This window comes from Crotalus tigris, unplaced genomic scaffold (assembly GCF_016545835.1).
Source record: "Crotalus tigris isolate CLP2741 ecotype Arizona unplaced genomic scaffold, ASM1654583v1 scf7180000018670.1062102, whole genome shotgun sequence".
Lineage (NCBI taxonomy): Eukaryota > Metazoa > Chordata > Lepidosauria > Squamata > Viperidae > Crotalus > Crotalus tigris.
In genome coordinates this window covers 453,170-474,505 of record NW_024097136.1, presented here as the reverse complement: position 1 = coordinate 474,505, position 21,336 = coordinate 453,170, and the positions used below count along the sequence as shown (strand labels likewise).

General features: G+C 39.9%; 2 protein-coding genes across 4 annotated transcripts in view; both read right to left on the bottom strand.

The window, feature by feature from the left end:
• The window catches only part of SCAF11 (SR-related CTD associated factor 11), a 103,189-nt gene that overhangs the window by 61,375 nt on the left and 20,478 nt on the right, over positions 1-21,336 (bottom strand). For 2 of the 3 annotated variants that reach the window (XM_039355312.1, XM_039355310.1), the window contains exons 2-3: positions 13,503-13,583; positions 4,962-5,122 (exon numbers count right to left, since the gene is read on the bottom strand). In XM_039355312.1, coding sequence (XP_039211246.1) covers positions 4,962-5,122; positions 13,503-13,563 — 222 coding nt within the window. In that variant the 5' untranslated portion in view covers positions 13,564-13,583. Of the gene's footprint in view, positions 1-4,961; positions 5,123-13,502; positions 13,584-14,396; positions 15,395-21,336 lie in introns of those variants that run through there. The other variant, XM_039355311.1, reaches the window with a different exon arrangement.
• On the bottom strand, positions 7,552-12,070 carry LOC120313406. The gene is made up of 2 exons (XM_039355313.1): positions 11,341-12,070; positions 7,552-8,450 (listed from the first exon to the last, which is right to left on the bottom strand). Exons 1-2 carry the CDS (start codon positions 11,906-11,908, stop codon positions 8,167-8,169), a joined length of 852 nt encoding a protein of 283 aa, XP_039211247.1. The 5' UTR covers positions 11,909-12,070; the 3' UTR covers positions 7,552-8,166.

Genomic DNA, 21,336 nt, shown 5'->3' with positions numbered 1-21,336 from the left:
GCTCTAGCTTTACATACTCCTAACGTAGCCATTCCAGAAGATTTACAATGTGCACATATTACAGGTTGTGAGCAAAGTACACCTCTACCTCATTGCCTGAAGGTGAGCCAAGAAAAGCTGAATTGCACATCTTTCCAATCAGTGTCCTTTGGTTATGCCAACATATGGTTGCCCGAGGGGGGGGGTGTTCTTCACTTGTGGAAAAGACACTTTTAACTACATTCCTGCCAATCTAAGCACAACATATTGCTGTCTAAGCAGACTGACTACCTTTCTACCAGATAGGTCACTTTTTACCTCCTTCAATGTCGCACGTTACAAAGGGCAGAAGTTTTAGATGAGGAGTGTGACTCCTCTCGTACTCTTCTGAATGCTGCTGAATAAAATGCCTTGGCTATCTCATTAGTGGGAGTTCCTGCACTGGCTATAAGAGCTCATGTCAGTATAAACTCTGTGGCCTGTAATTTGGCTAAAACTATAAATGCTACTTCAATAGCCTTGTCTGCTATCAATCAAGAAATGGTAGAACTAGGCAAGGCGATTTTACAAAATAGGGCAGCCATAGACTATCTCCTGCTCCACCAACATATGGGATGTGAGGCCTTTGAGGGGATGTGCTGTTTTAATCTATCAGACCAATCCCCAGTTATAAACAAGCAGATTAAAGTGCTCCATAAAATGGCATTGGATTTGCAAGTAGATTCCCTGGGAGGTTGGTGGAGTAACTTATGGTCTTGGCTCCCAATGGGTCTTATTGGTACTATCATAAGAGCAGTAGTCATTTTTATTGCTATTCTGATTAGTAGTTGTTGTCTCATGCAATGTGCCTTTTCATTTATGCGTAACATTACACTGCCAAAATGTATGTCACTACTTGCAGAACGAAAAGCAACTGCTCAAGTTATGGTATGTGGGAATTCCAGAACCAGGAGTATAATAACATACATACATCAGACCCAAGTGTTACAGGTTGAAACTTATCTGCAAGGTTGAGATAAGTCTCAATAGGGGGGAGTAAAGTGGGAAGCTGAAAAAATACTGATTGTCTGACAGAAATTGTGGGTGAAAAGGAGGTTTTCCTGTTCCCCAGACCACACTTAAATTTAGAAATGCCAGACTAGTCTGATATCCTGTTTTTAACTCTGCACATGATATATTGCAAACTGCTAAAAGCATTCCTATGTTGAAAAGAGGAACTATAGATTATAACCATGTCTAGTAACTTTCCTATGTTAGAATAAGGAACTATAGAATGTAACCATGTATGGAATATGTCTTGATCAGGAAATACCTACGTATTGGAGGTTATAAATATGATCATCTATGCCCCGGTCGGGTGTTCAGACCCTTTAAGCTATGAATAGCTCTCTGAACCTGCGCAAATAAACTTTTCTTCCACAAAAGAGCTGACTCAAGTCTCTCACTTCTACAACAACGTTACTTGAATATTTAAAGACTTCGGACTGTATTTTGGATTCTCTCTTTTGAAAACTGCTCAGGCAAGCTACGATTCAAACAGACTCGTTAAGTTTATGTTTTCTTCCTTGTTATCTCTGTGGCCTTGAGTACTTTCTTATGCTAATCAGACTGTATTTGAACCTACTTTCAGCCAATCGGCTGAAGATGTGTGTGTGTGCTTTTGTTGGAGGCTTGCCAGCAAAAGTGGGAGCATTTGAGGAAAATTTGGAGCAATAAAAGAACTGTTTGAATTGCTAGCTGACTGCATTGCCTCTGTGCTGTGCCCTGAGTCATCACAGGTGGCACATAATAATTTGGTTCATAGTAGCACCAGATTCACTCTTTTCAGAGTGGCTATAGGACAAGACTTCAGCCCAATGCCCAAACTACCACCAAGTGACCCCCTGTGTCCTTGAAGGAATGGGTCACTCAACTGCACCATATGTGGCCTGTTGCAAGGAAATCTCTAGAGACGGCTCATGACATGTATAAAAAGCAAACTGACAAAAACACCTGGAACCTAAAGCCTTCAACATTGGAGATTGTGTTTATATGTCCATAGTATTTTGGATTCCCGTAAACACAGGTGGAATTTTCAATACCTAATTATCTTGAAAGAATTTTCCCAAGTCCCAAAACAAGTGGGTTGATTACCGCCATGTTAGGGCTTCTAAACTTCTTAAATGCTTTCATAACCAATACCTTGATAAACTAAGTGAAATATTTGTCCTAACTTTCTTCACTCCCTGTCTATTTTTGTTCTCTTCTGCAGGACTAATGTTACTGTTCAGGGGGACAGCATGTCAGGTCCACCTTCCTGTCCTGCTATTCTGTTGGCGGGGTGGGGGACGTTGACATATTTGGAATACTTTCATTTTGCTGTAATGCTTGGGAATTAGGGAGGGGGATTGTCTTTGGAGACAAAGCAGACTTCCTCCCAGCCAGTTCCAGCCTGATTCCAAGGCTGTCATGCCCTGAGAATGACCTGTCATCTGCCTAGCACCTCAGTATTTTCAAAACATCTTCATAGCATCATATTGGCTGCCAGTGAACTGGTCAGGGGTTGGGATTTGGGGAAAACGAAAGACTAGCTTTGTGCTTTGTGCGGGAACTTCAGATTCTGCCTGACTTTCCTACAACCACTTTCTCCCAGTAAAAGTTCTTTTGATTCAACCATCTGGATTCAAGAGTCTTACTTTCCTGAGGGACAAGTTGGGGAGGATCCTTACAGTATATTTTTATTGTATGTACATGTATTAATTTCCTTCGTTTTTTCTATTGCTTTTCAAATTAGTAAAAAAAAAATTAAAAGAGAATATGCAGATAACCACAAACACAGGTTATTTATTTGAGTGTGATGGTACTCAATTCCAGGCTAACTATGAGATCCAGCATAGATTGCAGCATCAATTTGGCTGCAATTAATTGTAAAGAATAAGGGAAAGCAACTTGACAGAGTTATACAGGAACAGTTACATAAGCAAAGAGGGCTTTGGAGAGCCCAAGAGCATCGGAAAGCAACTCAAGCAGACTCCTTTCTAATTCACTGTGGCCTAAAGGGTATGTGTGTGTGTAAAACAGAACCACATTTGTAAGAGATTCTGTTATTTTAGCTTGTTTCAATAAAATATAATCTTCCTATAGAGTGTACGTAGTGGGATTGAAAAAAATAGATGCTTGCTTAAAAATAAACTTGAATTTATTAAACAGAACAGAAATGTTTTTACGGTAGTATTGAAAGAGAAACACTTGATGTTTTCTGGATAAATTATGCAAATGATAACTAAAGAATAACTGCTCTTGCTGGTGTTACAGAATGCTTAGACTGAAGCTTTTTGCTAAGAAGTAAAGATTATTATTTGTTCTATACAAATGAAAGTATTACTCTGGTATCCTATTTAATTTGTAGATTAATCCAAAACATTATAAAGAACATTATGATCCAATGTAATTTTTAATGGGATGATAAACCTGTAACTAGCTGTTTTTTTTGGCAATGAAGAGGATGTGTGTCACATGGCTCATTATTTTTCCATTATATCAATCCTCTGTACAAGCTAGATATCAGCTATGTATCTGCTATAGTTCTGTTTGGAACAACATTTAAAATAATTACAAAAACTCAGGATTTTAATCTCCAATTACGAAGAAGAAAAACTATTTCTTTAGTCCTATACAGCAAAAGAAAGGAACGAGTTTGATGTTTATGTTTACAGTAAGTATTAATTAATATTTAATATTCATGAGACCAGAGCACCTTCACCAGATGAGCAGCCATGTAAATATTTTAAATTAATGAATAAAAAATACAAAAGCAAGCTGCAGGGACAAGAAATTGTACAATCCTATGAATATTTATTCAGAATTAAATCCTACTAATAATAGACTATGAAAAAAGGAAATTATGACGTAATCTTGGACAGAGAGCATAAAATATAAATGCATTTATAACCTTCTGTTAAGAAGATTGGAAGCTATTTCTTTATTTTTTTTCTTTTGCCTGTTTTATTTTCTAATTTTCTCTAATTGTCTTATTTTTTCACTATTTATTTTATTTTCTAAAATTTGTATTATTTTTGTCTTATTAAAATATCTTTAATAAAAATATATGCATAAAACAGAATCAATATGAGCTTATTCTAAGTGATGGAAAACAAAAGTGATAAGGGATCAGTAAAAGTTATAATATCTTTTAGAATAGAGGAAGATAATTGATACTACCATTTACAAGAATTGCTTTAAGAAATGAAGGTCCTTTCATAGCTGTATGTATAGAGTCTTTAACTATTTACATTTAGGCTACTCTTCAAAGAGCTACTTTAAGAATATTGGGTACAACAGTGAAGCTGTTTTAAAAACTGCCCTTGATCTATCGATCACTGTCTATATTGCTTTTGAAATTCTTTTTATATTTCAAAGCAGCCATTCAAGATATATAAAATGTAATGCTTACAAAATACAGACCCAAAGGTATTCATGAGTACAGGTGGTCCTCAATTTACAACCACAATTAGGACTAGAACATCTGTTGCTAACCAATATAGTCATTAAGTGAGTCACCTGGATTTTATGATAATTTACTGTGGTTGTTAAGTGAACTACTGCAATTGTTAAGTGAAGAATCTGGCTGCCCCCATAGACTTTGCTTGTTGGAAGCCCCCTGGTAAGGTTCCAAATGGTGATCATGTGACCTTAGGACACTGTTACCATCATAAATATATGATGGGTTGGAATTTTGGCAATTGATCAAATTTTGATCATGTGATTGCAGGGACTCTATGACAGTCCTAAATGCAAAGACTGGGCATAACTCATTTTTTTCAGTGCTGTTGTAACTTCAAATGGTTATTAAATAAATAGTTGTAAGTTCAGGAGTGCCTGTAAAGGAGTTGTTATTTGTATAATAACCAAAACAAAAAGAACGTGTACTATATTTTATTATGAAAAAAGTTCAAAGTTAAGTAAACTATTTTACAAATTTGATTGCAACTGCTAAGACTTACTTCAGCCCATTTAAGAATGCAGGTCAAGCAGAAGATGTGATTGCAATTTTCAGGAAAGCCAACTTCCTGCTCTACCAAACAATTTAGACAAATTGGGCAGCGAGCATCTTCATTAGATAAAAAGTCAGTGGAGCAAGAACTGTTTTCTTCATTCTCTTCACCTGTTATGAAATGCACATAAGTAGATTGAAATTACTGATGTACAACTAAACAATAAAAAATAAGGAAAATAAAGAAAATTTTAAGCTAAATTATGTTACTTTAAGCAGCTAATCTGAAACTGATTTTATATATATATGTGTGTGTTTGTGTTTGTGTGTGTGTGTGTGTGTGTGTGTGTTTTCTGAGGTTTTCGCGGCTGTTTGTATGTAGGTCTTTGGTTGTTCGGGTTTTCTACCGCGTAAAATTGGAAGTGTCTTGGCGACGTTTCGACGAAGTCCCATTCGTCGAAGCACGAAGCTGAAAACACCAGCCTGAAGATGATGAATGGGACTTCGTTGAAACGTCGCCAAGACACTTCCAATTTTACGCGGGAGAAAACCCGAACAACCAAAGACCTACATACAAATACCCGCGAAAACCTCAGAAAACATACATACATATATATATTGATGAATAAAAAGACCATATACATACATATAAAAGTTCCTCGCCCCTGTCCTGCGAAGAGCGCTATTCGGGCGTTCCTGCTCCCCGCCTCCTCCCCCACCTCGTTCCAGGTCGCTTCTGCGCGTCTATCTCTAGCTCACGGCCAGAGATAGTTGGTCCATCACCTCCTCCCATGGAAGTAATTGCCACCTGTAGCCCTATCGCCCCAATCCTGCAAAGGGCTATCCCATTGTTTCCATTCCTGGTCTCCCTCCCCTTTTGCCGGGTCATCTTCTCTGGGGATTGCCGCTGCCTCATTTATAATTCTATCGCCCCGATCCTACCAAAGACGGGCTGGATGTCTCCTCCGTGGATCGCAGCGCTGTCCCTCCCACCTTCTAAGGGTCTGATAAGCCGGTAGGAGGTCTATATGCCGGTTGATGGAGTTCTCATCGGAGAGCCAGGCTTCTTTGAGTAAGCAGCCACCCTTGGTGGTCTCATGGGATATAGCCTCCGCATCGGCCAGATCGAACGTATGGCCAAGGATGGCCATATGGGCCCACACTTGTGAGTGCTGCTCCTGCCTTTTAATTGCCAATTCATGTTCAGGGACCCTAGTCCTAAGTCTTTTAGTTGTTTCCCCAAGGGTGGCTGCTTACTCAAAGAAGCCTGGCTCTCCGATATATATAATATATAATCATATTTTGTGTGTACATTTGTACCTCTCTAATATACACTATTTGAAATTACACTCTGCTCAACTGGTCAGAATTTGATTTTTTTAGATAACAGTACACGAGTACATGGAAGATAAATTACAGAAAATTTAAGGAAGAACCAATTATTTTGATTAATATCTACTATGTATTTTTACTGAATCATTTCCTAGTAGCACATAGCCCTTTTCAATTGTGAATCTGGGATAAAAAGAGCGTTGGCTTACCTGAACGCAAGTTCTCAGCATGATGATGAAGAATACACCAATGGGTTATTTCAGTCCTCCTGCCCAATCAGACTAAGTTGTCAAGTTGTCACGCCTCCTCATTATCTAGCTCCTCCCAGTTTCATCGAGGGCATAGCCAATGACAACAGTTGGACGTGATGACTCTCAAGCAGATATTCATAAAAAAAGGAAAAAAGAAACAGGCCCCCAACCCCTAACTAACTAACAACTTGAAGGGAGGGCGTGGATTCTTCATCATCATGCTGAGAACTTGCGTTCAGGTAAGCCAATGCTCTTTCTCCAGCATGATGACTGAAGAATCCACCAATGGGGCGTACCAAAGCTCCTGAAGTCCCTACGGGTGGGAAATAGTTGGGGCCTGTGAACCTGATGGTGTCACCACCTGCTGCAAAATACGTCTACCGAAGGCGGCCTCAGCCGAAGCAAACTTGTCCAAGCGATAATGCCTAATAAATGGGGAAGGTGTGGACCATGTCGCTGCTCTACAAATGTCTTCAATAAGCACTTGAGTAGCCCATGCAGCGGTTGTGGCAGTGCTGCGTGTGGAATGAGCCGTCACATGACTGGGAATGGGTAGGGAAAGAGGCGCGTAAGCTGCTGCAATACAAGCCCTAATCCACCTACCTATAGTGGAAGCCGAAACCTTTTATTTATTTATTTATGAGACTTATATACTGCTTTAAGTGCAAGCACTCTCTAAGCCAGTGATTCTCAACCTTTCTAATGCCGTGACCCCATAATACAGTTCCCCATGTTGTGGTGACCCCCAAGTGGGTGTGGCCACCAATAAGAGGGAGTAGGACAGCTAGGGAAAAGGGAAAAAAATGGCGGATAGAATGGTTTGGCGACCCCCATGAAATGGTCATTTGACCCCAAATGGGGTCCCGACCCACAGGTTGAGAACCACTGCTCTAAGTGGTGTATACCAGTAAGCAATGTATATATATATATTTATATAGCCCCCAACAATCTGGGTCCTCATTTTACCTACCTTGGAAGGATGGAAGGCTGAGTCAACCTTGAGCCGGTGAGATTTGAACCGCTGACCTGGTGAACACAGTCAGCTAAAGTGGCCTGCAGTACTGCACTCTAACTGCTGCGCCACCTCGGCTCATATATTTTGGCCCATTGAGGAAGGCTGGAAGGATATAAACAGGGCTTCTGATTTACAGAAAGATGCTGTGCGTTTGATATAACAGAGCAAAGCTCTCCGCACATCTAAAGAGTGCCACTGCCGTTCCAAGTCATGTGACGGGTGGGGACAGAAGTCTGGGAGAATAACCTCTTGTGTCCTATGGAACACCGTGTTTATTTTTGGAATAAACAAGGGATCTAATCGAAGAATCATCCTGTCCTCATGTAACAAGCACAGGTCCTTCCTGATCAACAAGGCAGCTAATTCCGATATACGTCTGGCAGAAGTTATGGCTATCAGAAATGAAACCTTCAGCGACAGGTACCGCAAGGAACATGATCTAAGGGGTTCAAAGGGGGAAGAGATTAGAGCTTGTAAGACTTTGGGTAGATCCCAAGAGGGATACCTATGAATCACAGGGAGTTTGCTATTGGTAACTCCCTTTAGGAAAGATCTGATTGTAGGGTGTCTAGACAAGGATTCTGAAGAGTCCCAAGAAAACACTGTGGAAAGGGCTATTAGCTGTCTATGGATAGTGTTGGTGACAACCCCTTGTTGACACCCTCCAGCAAGTATTCTAACACCTTGGGGATGGTTACTTGTGACAGACTCACGTGATTCCTGTCGCACCAATGACAGAAGTTCTTCCACGTATGGTTGTAAATACGGTTAGTCGATGGTCTCCTGGCAGCCTGAATCATATCCATCACCCCTGACAAATAGGACTCTTGAGTCAAGGTGTGGCGTTCAAGTGCCAGACGGTCAACTGAAGCCATTGGGGATCTGGATGTTGAAGATCTCCCTGTGTCAACAGAATGCGATGGTCTGGAATCCTCCACGGAGCAGAGACGGAGAGGCTCACCAGATCTGCAAACCATGGCCTTCTGGGCCAGTGAGGAGCAATAAATATTACCTCCGCCTACTCCGCCAGGATCTTCCTGATAGCTGCTGGTAACAGAGGCAGTGGGGGAAAGGCATACAAGAGGCCTCACGGCCATTGGCTGTGTAGGGCATCCGCCCCCTCCGCCCCCCGAGAGGGGAACCGGGAGAAAAACCTGGGTAGTTGGGTGTTCTCTGGCGAGGCGAACAGGTCCACTATCGGACGACCAAATCTGTCCGTGATCTCCCTGAAGACATCCGGATATAACTTCCACTCCAAATGGTCCACTATTGACTTGCTGAGAAAATCTGCCTGCCAATTCGCCTCCCTCGAAATGCGCTCTGCCCTGATGGAGAGTAGATGTTTCTCCGCCCAGGAGCTCAATGCCCGAGCTTCTGCCATGAGGGACTTTGATCGGGTACCGTCGATTGACGTGGGCCTTCGCCGCCACGTTGTCTGTCAGGACCAGCACATGTTGCCCCCTGACTACTGAGTGCAAATGTCTGAGAGCTAGGTGGATCGCTCTGAGCTCCAACCAATTTATGCTGTGCCTCCGGTCTGTCTGTGACCACTGACCCTGAGCCATCCGTGTTTGGAGATAAGCGCCCCAACTGAAAAGACTCGCGTCCGTGGTCATACTGATGCGAGTGGGCTCTTTGAATAGGGTCTCCTTGCATATGGCCGAGGAAGCCCATCAGTTGAGAGACAGACGAACCTGATGAGGAACACGCACCAGCTGGTTGGAGGTATTTGTATGTTGTCTTTGATATGGAAGCAGAAACCACTATAGGGCTCGAGCATGTAGTTGGGCCCACGGCACTATCGCTATGCAGGATATCAACTTCCCCAGTAATTGGGAAAGGAGAGCTAATGTTACTGTCCTGTTCTTGCATACCTTGAGTGCCAGGTCTCTGATGCGCCTTTCCTCCTATAGGTACACATGACAATTGTCTGTGTCGATCACCGCCCCCAGGTGTAACAGACGGGTTGATGGTGTTGTCTGGCTCTTTTTGAAATTTATTAAGAACCCATGGTTCTGAATAGTCCTGATTGTGAGATCCAGATCTGACTGGGCGGATGTTGCTGACAGCGATTGGATCAGAATGTCGTCCAGATAACACTGGACGCGCACCGGAACCAACCTCAAATGGGCCGCCAAAACTGCCAGTATTTTGGTGAAGACCCTGGGGGCAGAGGAAAGACTGAATGGTAGGGCCCTGTATTGAAAATGACGGTTGAGGTAACAAAACCGCAGGTATTTGCGATGTGCCGGGTGGATAGGGATATGCAAATATGCCTCCTTGAGGTCTATTGATGTTAGAAGATCTCCCATCCTGATACTGCCTAGGATGGAGTGCAACGTCTGCATCTTGAACCTCCTGTATTGTAGGTGGAGGTTCAGTCCCTTGAGGTCTAGGATTCCTCTCCATCCTCCTGAGGATTTTGGAACTACAAAGAGGATGGAGTAATACCCCGATCCCCGTTGGGACAAGGGAACCTCCTCTATGGCTTTGATGCTGAGGAGATATTGGATGGCATCTTCCATGAGACCTCTTTTTATGTGATTTCTCATGGCTGGGCAAGAGGCAAAGTGATCTATTGGATGGGATTTGAACTCCAGAGACAGGCCTTCCCTTATGGTGCTCAGAACCCAGGAGTCCGTGGTGGTGCTTTCCCATTGGTGGATGAAAAGGGTTAGCCTGCCGCCAATGGGGGGGTCCCCTCTGAGTCACTTGGAGCGGCGGAAGGGGCGGCCCCCTCTGCCACGGAAGGAAGGTTTGGTCTGGGATTGGTATCGGGATCTGTCCCTATACCCCGCTCTGTCAAAGGGGCGGTCAGCCTTCGGAGCTGGAGGTCTGTAAGGTTGTCCCTGTTCTGATGTGGATGCAGTCCGAAAGGTAATGCCTGTTGGATTTCCAAACTAAGTGAGAGATGACCTTTTGTTTCTGTTTATTCTCAATAAGGTATGGGGTCAATGCTTCCCCAAACAGTCGGCTACCCGTGAAGGGGGCAATGGCCGCACACCACTTGTGCTTGCTTTCAGCTCTCCAGTTCTTGAGCCAAAGTAGCCTCCTGACGACTACGCCGGAAGTCATTGCCCTGGCTGAATGCTTGGCTGAGTACATAGAGACATCTGCCATATACTCAGATGTGGCTATAAGCTTAGTAAGGTCCTGATGGATCCTAACCTCCTCCAGGGGGATCCTGTCTTGCAATTGTCTGAGCCAGGGAATTGAAATCCTTGCAAAAAAGGAAATGGAAGTTGCCGCCTTTGTAGCCCAAGCGGATGCTAAGTGAACCTTGCGTAAGGCCAGTTCAGACTTTTTATCTTCGGCCTTAAGGGCATCTGAGACATCCGCCGGAAGGCTGGCTGTAGAAAACAGTAGGGTTAAGGATTCATCCACCTTAGGCACCTCTAAAAGGTCAGTAAGATTCTTTGCCATGTCCACAATCTTGCGCTCAGACGCTCCTTGGGAAGGTTGAGCAGCTGGAGATTCCCATTGTCCTGAATGTTCTTCAGGAATAGGGGGGGACATGGAATATGGAGGTACTAGTCTACCGGTTCGGCAAATAGAGGATTTGAGTCCTGATCTGTGGAAGGCTGAGGGGCCGGAGAAGAGACGGAGGAAAGTTTGCTCGCTGCACAAGCCCTGTACAGCAATGACGAAAAGAGCGAGGCATTGAATAGCTCTGCCATGGGCTGAGACTCATGGGTCGGCTCCTCGCACTCAGACCAGCGGTCCCCTTCCTTCGTCATAATCCGAGACATTGGAAGACTCGGAGTCCGGAGATCAGGATGGGGAAACCCTACCTGAACGATCCGCTGTGGGTCGAGATGAGGAAGCTGGTGCAGAGGAAGGACCAGGAACTGGTGACGCCTGGTGGATACCCGATGATGCCATGGCCTGGATCACCGCCTGTGATATCCATGACTGGAGCTGTGTTGAAAAAGATGGCTCTAGCAGAGGTCGTGACCCCGCAGCCGTTGGAATTAATGTAGCAGTGGGCACAGATGATGGGCCGGGCAAATCAAGGTCCTCCCCAAGCATGGGTGGACCCACCTGACCAAAGGTCTGATCAGAGACCTGCTGGATTGCACTCAAAGGCGACCATACTCCCGATGTGAATGGTACATGTGTCTCAGGTGGGGATGCACCAGGAGGTATGTAATCCTGTTCAGTTGACAAGCGTTGGGCCTGGGAGAATTGCTTCTCCAGGGCTCTATGTGTTCTGTCAGCCATCTTATCGCTTGTCTTACCAGCCTTCCTGCCGTATTTAGATTTTGCTTTGGCCTTACCTGTAGGCACTTCAGAAATCGGCTTGGCTTGGACCATGGTGTTGCCTGTGTCCAAAGGCTGTGGCTCAGTGGGTTCTGTCATGTCAATGTAATACCCCCAAGCAGGACTCAGAAATTGAGTGACCCTGCAGTAGACATCAGGAGCCCTCAGCGGAACTGACTGCACGTGGAGAAAAAAGCGTGAACCGCCCCGGCAACCTGGGCTCACACTGGGCGCTGTGGAGCGCTCGTCACCTATGTGCTGGACGCACTTTCAACCAGATCAGAATGGTGACGAAACCACACGTGTCTCGCTAGTGGCAATGGTCAGGATCCTGTAGGCAACCACTAGGTTCAGGGTGGCAGAACTCAGGCAGGGAATAGCGAGCAAGGCCCGCTGGACCTCCGTTGCAATGATAATTGCCCCAAATTTGCTGCTAATTGCAATGAATAGTGGATTCTGAAACAGAACCTTAATCGCAAATTCGGATGAAAATAAATATGAGAAAGGCAATATTAATTAAATTGTGAGGTAATTATAAACAACCAACTCCAAAAATGGTGTCCCTGGGCATTTCCCAATGAGACAGTAGTTGGCAAAATGGCAGACGCTTCGATTCAGAAGAAAGAACTACCTTCGCTAGATAGGAGTAGGAACGGACCTCAGTTGAATTCCAAAAGGACTATGTCAGTAAATAGTAAAAGGAGCAAAAATGAGCCTTTTTTTAAAAGTGTCCACGAGTCTTCGCTGCCCCAGCAATGACACTTCGCCTCCTTTAGCGGCAGCCGAATAAATGGCTCTAGAAACAATAATGACTTTGTTTTAAACCAATTTTGCATAATGAGCAAAGAGGAAGCTTGCTAACAGTCCGATTGCAACAATTAACTTTAACTTTGGGAATTCAAAATGGCCACCGCTAGGACTCTGACCGATCCCAGTCAGAGAAGGCTCCACATGGCCTCAAAATGGCAGCCGCCACAAGGAACTGGTTGTAGTTCCAAAATACTGATCAAAAACAATCTCCTTAGCTAGTGAGAGGAAGGGAACAACCCCCCCCCCACCTTGATGTTACCCTGGAAATTAACGCAGCTAACTGAATAGTTAGGAAAACATAGGCAGAACCCCCCCCCCCAGCCAGGAGAGGGATAAGCTCTGCTCCCAGGTAATAGAAGGAAAGAGAAAGAAAGGAAGGCAAACAAAATTACCAAAACTCCTCAGAGAAAGAAACCAATCTAACACTACTATACTCCAGGAAAAATCCACCAATGAATTAAATATCTAGCCTGACCTGTTTTTCATGAAGAGAGTCAAATTATTATGTCCTCATGGGCGAATGACTAAGATGAAACTGGGAGGAGCTAGATAATGAGGAGGCGTGACAACTTGGCAACTTAGTCTGATTGGGCAGGAGGACTGAAATAACCCATTGGTGGATTCTTCAGTCATCATGCTGGAGAAGCAACATTTGTAATATTTTGGGAAGCAGGAAACTTCTCAACTAGAATCTGACTGAGATAGTATCTCCAGCTCCTATCAACATTGTCAATTATAACATGGGATTTGTAGGAAGTAAATAGCTAAATCCAGAGGTTTCAAAAAGATGTTAATATCTATAAAATAATGCATAGATCTAGAAATATAGTGGAACATTTTCAAGTCTCATTTCTTTCAGAAATTCAAATAATAAGTTAGCTACCTTTTGTAGCCTCATGTTTGTCATCTTCTGCATTTTGAACAGATTGCTTTTTATTCTTCATTTCTGCTTAAGAAATATTACCTGCAAAATAGGGCCACCAAAGGTTAAATACTTCCTAATAAGAGGTTTAATAGACCAATATTATATATTAAATTATAATTATAAAGTCAACTTCAAATTATATTCAACACCATATGCTATATCATTTCTGTATCAAACTATTAAGTATTTATAATATGAAGAAATATTGTATTTTAACACTAACACTGTTCCTATACATTTAGGAATATGTGTACACAAAGTCCATATAAATTTACAACTACCAAGGTATAATAATGCTTCAGATTCTCTCTTAAAGTGTAATTTGCTAAGACTAGTCACCTGATAAATTTGCTTTTAGTATAAGTGCTATTGTGTAATTTTCCTACAAAATATAATGACTATTATATTTTATCCTGCCTTTTTTATATGTAACTCAAGGCAGCGAGAATACCTAATACTGCTTCCTATTTTCCCCACAATAACCTTGTGAGGTGAGTGGGCTAAGAGAAAGTGACTGGCTCAAAATCATCCAGCTGGCTTTAATGCCTAAAAATGTCATTACTGTGCTGTTCTACAAAGAAAAATACAATAGGAATGAATACAAAAATTACAGGTTACTTGTTAAACTTGAGAAACCTGGAAAGAAGTTAGGTGGAAAGCATATTGAAAGGGCAGCAGGGAGACAATGAATATAAATTGAGAAATACCTTGTGTGTCTCAGGGGTAAGCAGGGATTGTTACAGATTGGATACTTTAGCATGCCATTGAGAAATGTATAAACATGAGAAAACCTATATATTTTATTTAGAAAATAAATAGTTGTTAAGCAAAACATGTGAACACTTCACTTACTAATGACAATCCTAGTTGTAGCCATTAAGAAAATCACTCAGAGTTATTAAGTGAAACATCATGTGACTGTGACTTGCAATCTCCTTCTGGCTCCTCTATTGACTTTGCTTGTTAGAAGCTGTTTAGGAAGATCACAAATGATAATCAAATGAGCACAGGATGCTGTGATTGTCATAAATGACCTAATAGGCAATTAATGAATTGATGTAGGGACATTTTGTAGCACGAGGAAGCCAGCATAACGGGATTTTTATCTATTATTTTGCTGACTATTGCGCTTTTTTTTTTTTACTGCATGTTGTTTAACCTGAAATGGAACAGAATTCTGTGTATGTAACTATGTGAATGAGACCAGCATAAAATAGGTAATGTTCAATAGGGCCATAGTTTCATGGTGCCACTGGATTCAAGTTTCACTTCTAGATTTAAAAAAAAAAACAATAACTTTGCCGACTATGGTATGGCAAGAAAGCAAATTTGGGGATATTACTCTATGCTTTCTTTCTTCAAATGTGTGTGATTCAAAATAGAAAATTTTTTGAGGGGGGGGGAAGGACAATAAGAGAACCAATCTATTGGAAGCCTAAGTATGATGACAGTTACGTATCTTTTAATAAACAACGTATTTCATAACCCTAACCCCAATAATTAGCTTTATTCATAAGGCAATGGACACATTTATTTTTCATTTCAGGGATTCATAGTACTGCAAAATTTGGGACACCCTGTGATAGGATACTTATTGCTATCCAACTACCACGACAGTAGGCATTGCCTTATTTGTTTTCTGCTGTTAAGAGGCATTTGATTAAGTCTTCTCCATAGCATTAGGCATCAGAATCCTGCCCCTCTCATGGTGTTTAAAACAGAATCAGACCTTCCTGGATGATCATACGCAGTGTTTTCTGTTGGCCTGAGCCATCTATTATAATTTTTTAGCTGTCTCAAAGATGCTTTTTTTCTTCAAAAGCAACTGGACTGTTTTTTTCTTGAGGAACAAAACGTTCCTTTTTTTATTCAAGAAGCTTCATCAATTCTGATGGTGGAAGGATGGAAGGACAGGTACTGACAGTTGAGACTGGATGATAGGATAGATTCTGATAGGATGGTGGTGGTGGTGGTGAGATAAAATAATAGTATTTCTTTGTGTATTTGGATGGAAGAATTCTATTTTTTATTGTATTTGGATGGAAGGATTCTATTTCTTTGGCCCATTGTAGCCAATCTCTACAGGGAAGAAGTAGATGTCAAAGCCATAAACTCTTTCAAAAGATTTCCCATGTGGGTGGTATAGCTATGTGGATGATAGTTGGGCCAAGATTAAAATATAGGAAGTGGAACCTTTATCTTTTTTTTATTAAAAAGTTTTATAAAAATTACAATATAACCCACCCCAAACCCCACCCTCTCCCTCCCGAACTTCCCAGAGCTGAGTACAGGGTTACAAATATAATAATCATAATCTAACTAACATTAACCAACTATATAATTAACCAAGTCCATAATACACTTTAACTCCCCTTTAACATAAATATAAACAAATTAAAAATAAACATAATAATGAAAACAAACAAATTAATATCCTGATTATTAAACAATACAATCTCGAAATTGTTAAACAATACTAATACTACTACTAATAATAATATCATAATAATATTCTAAAATTCACTCATAGGCTAAATGAAACTTTTTAGTCCCATATTTATTCTGAATATAGTTTATCCATCTTCTCCAAACTGAAATATATCTTTCTTGTGGATGATCCTTCAAATAAGCAGAAATCTTAGCCATTTCTGCTAAATTTGACACTTTAAGCATCCATTCTTCTATAGTAAACAAGCAATCCTTCTTCCAATATTGCCCTACTAATAACCTTGCAGCTATTAGCAAATTCAACATCAAATTAATTTCTTTAACATCACAATCTATAATAACACCCAATAAAAATAATGGTGGGGTAAACTTTATCTTTCTCTTGAAAATCTGTTGAATGTTCCACCAAATCCTAATCCAAAAGGCTTTTATATTTCTACAAGTCCACTATATATGAAAATAAGTGGCATCCAAACTACCACATCTCCAACATTTGGGCTGTAAATTAGGATACATACAAGACAACTTTTTAGGATCCAGATGCCATCTATAAAACATTTTATAAAAATTTTCTCTTAAATTTTGTGCCTGGGTAAATTTTACATTTCTAACCCAAATTACCTCCCATGTATCCAATGGAATCGGTTCTTGAATATTTTGAGCCCACTTTACCATACAATCTTTAACTAATTCCATTTCCGAATCCATTTCTATAAAAACATTATAAATTCTCTTTATATGCGCTCAGTTTTGATCTTTAATCTGTTTTACCAAATTCTCATCCATTAAAGTGATACCAACCTTTTGATCTAACTTCCACCTAAGCAACGATTATACTGAAACCAAGACTGTACAATATTTTCTTGCTTTAACTCAGCTAACGATTTTAAATTCCAATCATTCCCTACCAAGCTAAGTAAATCCTTATAAGAAATCCTATCCAAATTCACACCCCTAGATACCCCCTCTATTGCGTGTCCTGGAATCCCCCAAATTGGCATTTTATAATTTAACCTATAATAATACTTCTTCCAGAAACGCAATAAAGCACTTCTTAAAATATGGGATTTAAAAACCTGATCCACCTTTTTATCATAAATTAAATATGCATGCCATCCATATAGTAAATCCCATCCCTCAAGAGAAAGTATATTTTTATTTGTTAAATTAAGCCAGTCACTAATCAATGTTAAAGCCACCGCATCATAATATAACTTCAGATTAGGCGCCTTAAGTCCACCTCTTTCCCGTACATCTTGTATAATCTTGAACTTAACTCTTGGTTTTTTGCCCGCCCAAATAAATTTATTAATACCCTTCTGCCATTCCTCCAAGTTGGCATCTTTTTTCAAAATAGGTATCATTTGAAACAAAAAAAGAAACTTTGGAAGAACATTCATTTTAACCGCTGAGATTCTCCCCAGCAAAGATAACTGTAGTTTTTTCCAACCATTTAAATCCTTTTGCACTTTTACCCATAATGTCTCATAATTATTTTTGTACAATTTAACATTAGAAGTTGTAATGTATACTCCCAAGTATTTAACCTTTTTCACTATTTCAAAACCTGTTAATTTAGCTAACATAAACTTTTCCTTCATAGACATATTTTTCAGTAGTATTTTAGTCTTATTGTTATTTACCTTAAAACCAGAGATAATGTCACAATCAAATCATCAGCAAAAGCTCTCAACCTATAATCATTCTTATTTATTTTTATTCCCTTTATTGTAGGTGATTCACGAATTTTAATAAGTAAAATCTCCATTGTTAAAATGAATAACAATGGGGATAATGGACATCCCTGTCTTGTACCCTTTTCAATTTTAAATGCTTCTGTTAATCCCCCATTAATTATAATTTGTGCCGATTGTTGTTGATATATAGCCTTAAAAGCATACAAAAATTTATCCCCAAAATTCATTTTCTCTACAACTCTCAATAAAAATTGCCAATTTAACTGATTAAAAGCTTTTTCAGCATCCAAAAATATCAAAGCCGCAGGGATTTGATTGTTCTTGTCCAAATACTCAATTAGGTTAACAATTTGTCTTACATTATATTTCATATATCTCCCAATTATAAATCCAGATTGATCACTATGGATCAATTGCTTCAAAACATGCATTAATCTATTTGCCAATATTTTCGAGAAAATCTTATAATCTGTATTCAAACGAGATATAGGTCTATAATTTTTAGGCTGGGTAAGATTTTGATCCTCCTTTGGGATCAACGATATAAAAGCCCTTCTCCAAGACGGAGGTTCCTCTGCTCCCAACAAAATACTATTAAAAAGTTCCTTTAATGGTTCTATCATTTCTTTTCCTCAGAAGTAATTAAACAATTCATCTCATCTCATCTCATTAATCATTTGAAAGTCTAGGAAAATGTGCTGCCTGTAGATGCTTTTCTATATCTGAAACTTGTATGCTTTCACTAGCATATAACTTTGAATAAAAATCTAAAAAACTCCTTTTAATCAAATTTTGTTGATATACCTCTTTACCTTTATAATCTATTTTCTCTATAATCCTTGACTTTGTTTCTTCCGTAATTGATAAGCCAACCACCTACCAGGCTTATTTGCATTGCAAAATGTGTTATATTGCATATAACGCAAGTTAGTTGCAATCTGATCTGCCATTAACATATTAAATTGCTCCCTAAGCATAGTTATAGAAGCCTTTAAACTGTTATCCAATGGATTTAAAATAAAAACCTTCTCTTTCAGTTTAATCTCTTCTTCCAACTCTTTACATTTTTGCATCTGTTTACGCCTATGCGCATTATTCATATGAATCAGAACCCCTCTCATGTAAGCTTTACTAGCGTCCCATACCATTGCCATCGAGGTACCCTTATGCATATTCAAAAGAAAAAATTCCTTCAAATATTCTCTGCATTTCTGTAAAATCCCCTCATATCTATATAAATTTTCATTCAACCTCCAGGTCCTTCTGTTCCCGTCTTCAACAGATAACTCCAACCATACAGGACTATGGTCTGACAATATTCTGGGGGAAATCTTGGCATTCTTGACTCTGGAAAAAAGATCAGTAGTAATTAAAAAAAAGTCAATTCTGGAATACGATTGATGCCTGTCCGGAAAAAAAAAAAGTCTCTGTCTTCGATGTTCCGTTCTCGCCAGATATCTCTAAGTTCGAAATCGTCCTTCAAATCAAAGAAAACTTTAGGTAATTTAGTGTGATTAGAAGATTTTAAAAAAACCCTTCTTATCCTTACTTGAGTCTAAAACACCATTCCAATCACCCATCATAATAACAGATTTATAATCTATTTGAGTTAGCTTCTGGTGTAACAGCTTATAAAACTGTTTTTGTTGTTGATTGGGGGCGTATAATCCAATAATAAGGAATTTCTTGCCTTGTAGTACTAATTCAATAATAACGTATCTTCCTTGTGCATCAATCAATTAATTTAGCCGATAAGTCTTTTCTTACATAAATAACTGCATCTCCTTTTTTTTCCGGAGCAGAAGCTGTAAAATGTGATCCCAACTGGGAGTTAATCAAATACTTTTGATCCTTTAAAGCAATATGAGTCTTCTGCAAGCAAACAACATCACTCTTATGTTGATTCAAATAATGAAACTTTCTTTCTTTTCTGTGGTGAATTCAAGCCATTAACATTCCATGTCAGAAACTTTGCCATCCTTAATGGCTTGAAGCCTCTGGAACACTGCCTGAAGATCAGCTGTAGATTATCTCTTCAGTCTTGTCCCTCCCACAGGCTCTGTAGTAATCGAACCTTGTATTATGGATCCAACAGCAGCCTTCTGTTGTTCCTTTTCTTTACGTCTATGTGCAGCACGAGTCATCCTCTGTTCCTTTGAATCATCTTTTACCTCCAGACACTGTTCCATAGGTCCAGCCTGTAAATATCTCCTGCAGCCAATAACATTGCACCTTCAGTTTGTTCTTCCGGCCTTTCTTCTGTTCTCTTAGATTGTGGAGATGGTGGCAAACCTGCTTTCAGGACAGAAGTATAAAAATCTTTTGCTTTAAAATTGTATTGAGTCTATAACGTGTCCCAGCGTAGTTCACCACTATTCCAACAGGTATCTCCCAACTGAACTGAATCTGTCAATTTTTAAGCTCCTCAGCCAGAAAAGCAAAATCCTTTCTTTTTCTAAGGATTTTTGGAGGTATTTCTTTTAAAATTATAACATCTTGGGCTGCAATTTGAAATCTCTGCTTAAAAAAAGCCTGTATAATTTCATTACGAAGTGATCTCCTAGAGAAATAAATAACCACATCTCTAGATAAATTTCTCTGCCTCGCAATCCATGAATTGACTCCAAATATTCTATCAATCTCTCTCAATATTTCCTCAGGTTCACATTCCAAAATAGGAGCAATATCTCTTGCCACCTCCTCTCTCAGATCCTCTAGTGGATTCTCCTTCAATCCTCTTATTCGCAAAGCAAATTCCATGTCTCTATATTGTGACATGATAACTTCATCCTGTGTTATATCAATCTTATCTTCAACTTTACCAAGTTTGTTTTCTAATTTCGCAGTATTTTCCACAACTTCATCCACCCTGTCATCTATATGTTCAATATGGGCGGCAAGCCCTTGGAATGCAAGCACAATGTCTTCCCTCATCTCCCTGTTCTTATTCTCAAAAAGCTCTGCCACCTCATTTTTAATCTCTTGCGCTGTTTTTTTCAAAGCATCTTGTAAATCTTTAAGTGTAAATGCTGGTGGTGGAGGAGTGGGGGTGACTTAGGCTTAGTTGTCTGAGTTACCAGAGAGGAGATTGAATCTTTAGGAAGCACAGGGATTCCGAGACGCTCTGAAGCCATTTTCTGTCTATTTAAAACCACTTTTTTATTAAAAGTTTTACAAATTACAATATAAACCCACCCATCACCTCCCCCTTCCCCCACTTCCCAGAGCTGATTACAGGGTAACAAATAAACAAACATACTCTAGCTAACATAAACCAACTAAACTATCAATCAAAACCATAATACACTTTAACTCCTTCTCAAAACAAATATCAACAAATTAAGACAAAAATAATACCATTAATACTATTAATAATTATCTAAAATCTATTCAAAAGCAAGATAATACTTTTCAGTTTCATACTTCTTCTGAATATAATCAATCCATCTTCTCCAAACCATAATATATCTTTCTTGTGAATGATCCTTCAAATAGGTGGAGATTTTCGCCATTTCTGCTAAATTAGACACTTTAAGTATCCATTCTTCCAAAGTAGGCAATAAGTTTTTCTTCCAATATTGCCCCACCAATAATCTTGCAGCAGTTATGAAATTCAATATCAAATTAGTTTCTTTAACATCCAAATC